Raw genomic sequence first — 5,200 nt, forward strand, 5'->3', positions numbered from 1 at the left:
GATCTTAGGATAAAGGTGTAACCTATGCCGATGATGTAGTCTAGTTAATCAGCGGGGAAATTCTGTCGACTATTTCTGATACAATGCATGTTGCCTTATCAACTCTGTCCAACTGTAGGCCTATGGTCTTGGGGTAAACCTCACGTTAGATCCCAAACTTCCGTCTCTGGGTGGACTAACCATAATCCTTTTTATAGAAGCAAAATTCCAAGGTACCATCTTCGACCACTGGCTAACGTGAAAAAGCAATGTTGAGGAACGCAAAAGGAAAGTTTTAATACGAACTCTATGGGTAAAAGTTGGGGACTAAAACCCGAGATCATACGCTGGTGTATGAAACGATTGTACTCTCTATACTTACATATGGTTGCCTTGTATGGTGGCAGGGGGTCAACAACATGAGTAGCGTACAGCGATCAGCGTCGATATATACTGACTAGTCGAAGAAAGAGGAAGTCACTGATGCAGTGCTTACTGCAAGGAATTATAAACTTAACGATCTCTGCACAGCTTTCAGGCAAAAGTCCTAGCAATTAGAAAGCGGCTGAAATAGTCAAAACACTTTCTGCTGATAATGTAAAAGCCATGACTATATAAGTCGACAGTCAGTCGGCTCTTATATCGTGTATTATAAATTCAAAAGCGGTTAGTGATTGCAAAGATTGCTTAATATATGACAGAAAGTTTAAATATGTTGGATTCCAGAATGTAAATGGGAATGGGATATCCGGGGGTTCGCAGTCGTCCAATCTACCAATTGAGAGATCTGTACAGCCTATTATTGGCTATATCATTGGCCAAATTCGAATGAGCTACTGAGAGAAAGCTGGCAACAGATGGTCAGCAGAACCTGGATGTAGGATTTCAAAAACAATCTGACCTGAGTTCTCACTTCTCAAGTAAGTGGAAGAAAAAAATCACAATATGCAACTATCTGCGATAAGAATAAAGTAGGAATAATGCCAATGACGCATTGTTTACCACTTATAAAGCCACAGGCATTTCGAAGATACTAAGAAGGAATTCCCTTACGTCAACTTATCAATAAGCCTTAGTTGCTTGACGACTGACTTGTCGTCAGCTGCCTGGGCAGCTTTTTCATACTGAAAGGAAATACCTTGATATTTGGGTTGTTGAGGGTATTTTCTCAAAACCGACTAATTGGTATAAGATTAATACGGACGATTCTAAAAAAGGTCATGGATTTGTTGGGGTAAATTCTGAGAGCTTGGTAACATATAAAATTTAGTATTCGTTATGTCAAATTCGTCAGTAAGTATACGACACATTGATAATTTCTATTTCTGTTTCCACAACTTCAAACTTTTAAGTGTTTATCAATCTATCAACGTGCTAACCACGCTTCTGCGGAGCTCACACTATCATAAATACTTGTATTAACATAGCATATCAAATCATGCAATTCTTGTGAGTCATATTAAAACAAAAATCTATTAATCTACATTTTAGAAGAACTCCCTCATAGAATTCTGTATTTTCCCATGAGTCAGATTTTAGTGGCAAAACCTATGATTGAAAATAACCAAATTGATGAATGTTCAATTGAATGTTATGGGGGAACAAATTTGTCACAACATTAACGCTTACAATTGAAGTGTGTGTAAACAACACAAACACTCACACACACACACCTCCCCCCTTTAACAGACAATGGCTATTGGAAATTCTTAAAACAAAAATAACTACAATCAAAAATAAAATGTTATTTAAAAATGGTTAGGTTGACCAAAAACACAACGACATTTTTTGTGACCAACTAACCGCCCGCCTCATTTGAAGGTTAGAGGGCCAGTGCAGAAAACCAAAATGAATATTTAATTAAATGTTTTGTATTTAATGCGTTACCAAATTGACCAGCGCAACAGTTGACACCCAACATTGCAATCGAACGGAATAACTGAACAGTGTTGGTCTTCTTCGACATTATTACAACGAATCGGAATCTCTTTAGGACGTGAAAATGGCCGCCAAATTTCAATTGTGTATTGTGTTGTTGACGGCAATAGTCGCATCTTCATTAGCTGAGCCAGTTGTGCACAAATTACGGATACGCTTCCCAGGCCCCAGCTCCAGTAAGATTGTCAGTGCAGCAAAGCCTACTAAACAACAGGTGGCACCCTATCCTCCAGCTGGATTAAAACCTGATCCACCATTTGTAGAAGAAGAGCCTGAAATAACCTATTTGCCACCAGAGCCAGAGTTGATCTATGGACCCCCCGATGACGTGTATGGCCCACCCGAAATAACCTATGGACCACCTGAACCTGCAACAACATATGGTACACCCGCAGAAACCTATGGACCACCGCCACCAGAAGTATATGGCCCACCTGATGTAACTTACGGACCACCCGAACAAACCTATGGACCACCCGATTTAACTTATGGTCCTCCCACCACCAGCGCCGAAGAATTTGCACCAATTGTCAATTCAGTCAATTCGCCATTACAAATTTCATCACAATTTGTTCCACCCCGTCCCGGTAAGGCAGTAAGTTTCCGCCCAAATCAGGCTAGCTTCAAGCCGCAATCAGCTGCAGTTATCAATGCTCCATTGCAAATTTCCTCCCAATTTGTGCCACCAAGTCCCGGCAGGGTCGTGAGCTTCCGTCCCATTGACAGTGCTTTTAAACCATCCGCTGCCATCGTTAATGCTCCATTGAGACCTGTATCTCATCTCACTGTTCCTCGTCCCGAACGCATTATCAACTTTAGGCCAAAGCCATTCCAAGCTCAAAAACTTTTTCCACAAACATCGTTCACATTGCCACGTGTGGAACGTCCAGCAGCCTTCCGTCCTAGACGTATTCCATCACAACAACAGCAACAACCGAACCGTTTCAGTCGCCCATTAACGCCAAGTATATTTGGCACGTCGAAAAACAGTGGTCGTTCCAGCCGACCATTACCATCAAACATTTTCAATTAATTGAAATGCCCGTCATCAACGGCACCACCTGAATGGAAAAAGAGCTAAGCTTTTCAACATTTTTGTTATTGTTATTAATTTGTTTATATAATTTATAATTTAATAAAATATTTGTTATTGTATTTAATCGATTAAATTTTATTTTTTAAATATAATTTTTGAAACAATTGTTGCCAAATATTACGGGATGTTGCCAGTTTACTCCAAAGTTCAGTAAAAGGGAGTGAAATGAGAGATCTAATTTGACAGTTCTATGCAGAGAAATTACTGAATGTTACTGGGTAAATTTATTCTAGTAAGATTTATCCAGCACAGTTCGATATATTTCAATCAGATGTTAATTTTAAATTTTGACCAAAATCAAAAAAATCTTTATTTTATTCTTTAATAATTTTGAAATTGCGTAATTTTTTGTAAAATCTTACTACATGTTGTCTGTTTACACAGACAAGAGACATCTACTGTTAAATTTAGACATCAAAGGTCCCATATTTGTATGCATTGTGTCGTTGATAACTAATAGCATAGCCACAAACCAAACTTAACGTTAACTATAAAATGTAGGTGGAACACTGCATTTTGTCATTTTATTTTGGGACAAAATTCTGTAAAATTAACCCATTAAGACCAACTGTAGTTGAAATTAAAAATCATCACTTCTGTTTACCTGCAGAACGCGGAGCACACATTATTACTTTTGACTGTCAGTTCTTTTATGGATTGCTGACTATCTAACAACCATGAATATTTTCGGGGTTCCCTGTTGAATGACGAACATCAGAGGCCACTTTACCAACAAAAGCTAAAGTTATACAACAGTGTCATTTAAAAGTGCTAGCGCTTAACTCCGAAGTGCAACACACATCACCTTCAAACTTTGATGTTATCGTCCCCTGCGGTTGTTGTAGTATCGATAAAACAAAACGCGATGAATGACCAATCGTCACAAGATTGACTAATTCCATGTACAGACGGGCGTCGTTCGCTCTCTCATTCGTTGTTCGATCCTTAATTATGAAGTAATTACTTAGTTCCCTATACAAAATTGTCTGAGCGAACACCGACTTTTGTACGTTGTTCAATTTGAATCACTCTCCGAATAACCAAGAAATTTGTCCCATCCCTAACAATTGAGAGAATTTATCGAAAATAAATTAATTTTGACAGCTTGAAAATATTTGTAAAATTTTCATACTTTTTCAGTAAAATTAAAAATGATGAATGAAAGGTAAAAAATTTTAGAGTTTTTATATATGCAGAAGGAAGTAAATTTGGTAATCTACATAATGCAATATGTATTTCTTTCCCTTTGGTTCTAATTAGCGTACAAAACGAGAAACCAACGTGGGGAAACCCAAACAAAAAATTGTCCAATTTTTTTATGTGACATTTGAATTGAGAAAAAATGAAAATATACTCAAAACAACAATACTTTCTGAAAAAATAGAAAACATGAATTAAAAGTAAATAGATATGGGTTCATACTATAGTCAGGAGAAAGAGAATTATTTTTTTCTATTTAGATCCATATATGATTCACGCAAATATGTTACAATTTTGGTGTAAAACTAGAAACAAAAAGTTTGAAATAAAAAACTCTGATGACATGAATTAAGAATAGTGTTGTATGAACGGGTTAATTCATGTACGTAATTCTGAGAGCGAACTACGTTGTTCGAATGTCCGTCAGAACATGGCATAAATTAATACATGGTAGAATCGATCATGTTTTTATACCCTTCATTGGATGAAATTTGGCACAGTTCACTTATTTGGCCCAAGGACGAACCCTATTGAAATTGGGAAAAATCGGTTCAGATTTAGATATAGCATCCCATATATTTTTTCGTCCGATTTTATGTAAATGGTGCACCAAAGTCCCTATATATCCTTCGATTTGCACGAAATTTGGCATAGCATTCAGAATTAAGTCTAGAACGATGTGTGTTAAATTTCGTGAAAATCGGTAAGTAAATATGTCCTTCGATTTGCACGAAATTTGGATTTATAAGTAAATGAAAAAATGTGGCCCAATGCAAAAAACATACTGTGACAAGTTTCGATGAAATCGGTTTAGATTTCGATATTTTGCTTTAAATTTATTTACATAATTTTGTCCCATTGTAAGAAGCAACTCTATATCTGACCAAAATTTAGTATAGGTTTCAGAATGAAATGTTTAATTTCATGTTAATGGCACTTCAAAAATGCGACGTCTGTTGAGATTCCATCTGTTGAATATACCCAAAG

The 5,200-nt window shown here is 36.8% G+C and overlaps 1 protein-coding gene across 1 annotated transcript; it reads left to right on the plus strand.

The window, feature by feature from the left end:
• The first annotated feature begins 1,981 nt into the window (after window positions 1-1,981).
• LOC133321332 (uncharacterized) lies at window positions 1,982-2,950 on the plus strand. The gene has a single exon (XM_061530425.1). It carries the CDS (start codon window positions 1,982-1,984, stop codon window positions 2,948-2,950), a length of 969 nt encoding a protein of 322 aa, XP_061386409.1.
• The last annotated feature ends 2,250 nt before the right edge of the window (window positions 2,951-5,200 follow it).

The sequence above is a fragment of the Musca vetustissima genome, unplaced genomic scaffold (genome assembly GCF_032173495.1).
Source record: "Musca vetustissima isolate MV318-11 ecotype Yass unplaced genomic scaffold, APGP_CSIRO_Mvet_v1 utg32462, whole genome shotgun sequence".
NCBI lineage: Eukaryota > Metazoa > Arthropoda > Insecta > Diptera > Muscidae > Musca > Musca vetustissima.

What these genes read in the sequence shown, in the direction of transcription:
- LOC133321332 (XM_061530425.1), top strand. Translation starts at nt 1,982, where the DNA reads ATGGCCGCCAAATTTCAATTGTGTATTGTGTTGTTGACGGCAATAGTC.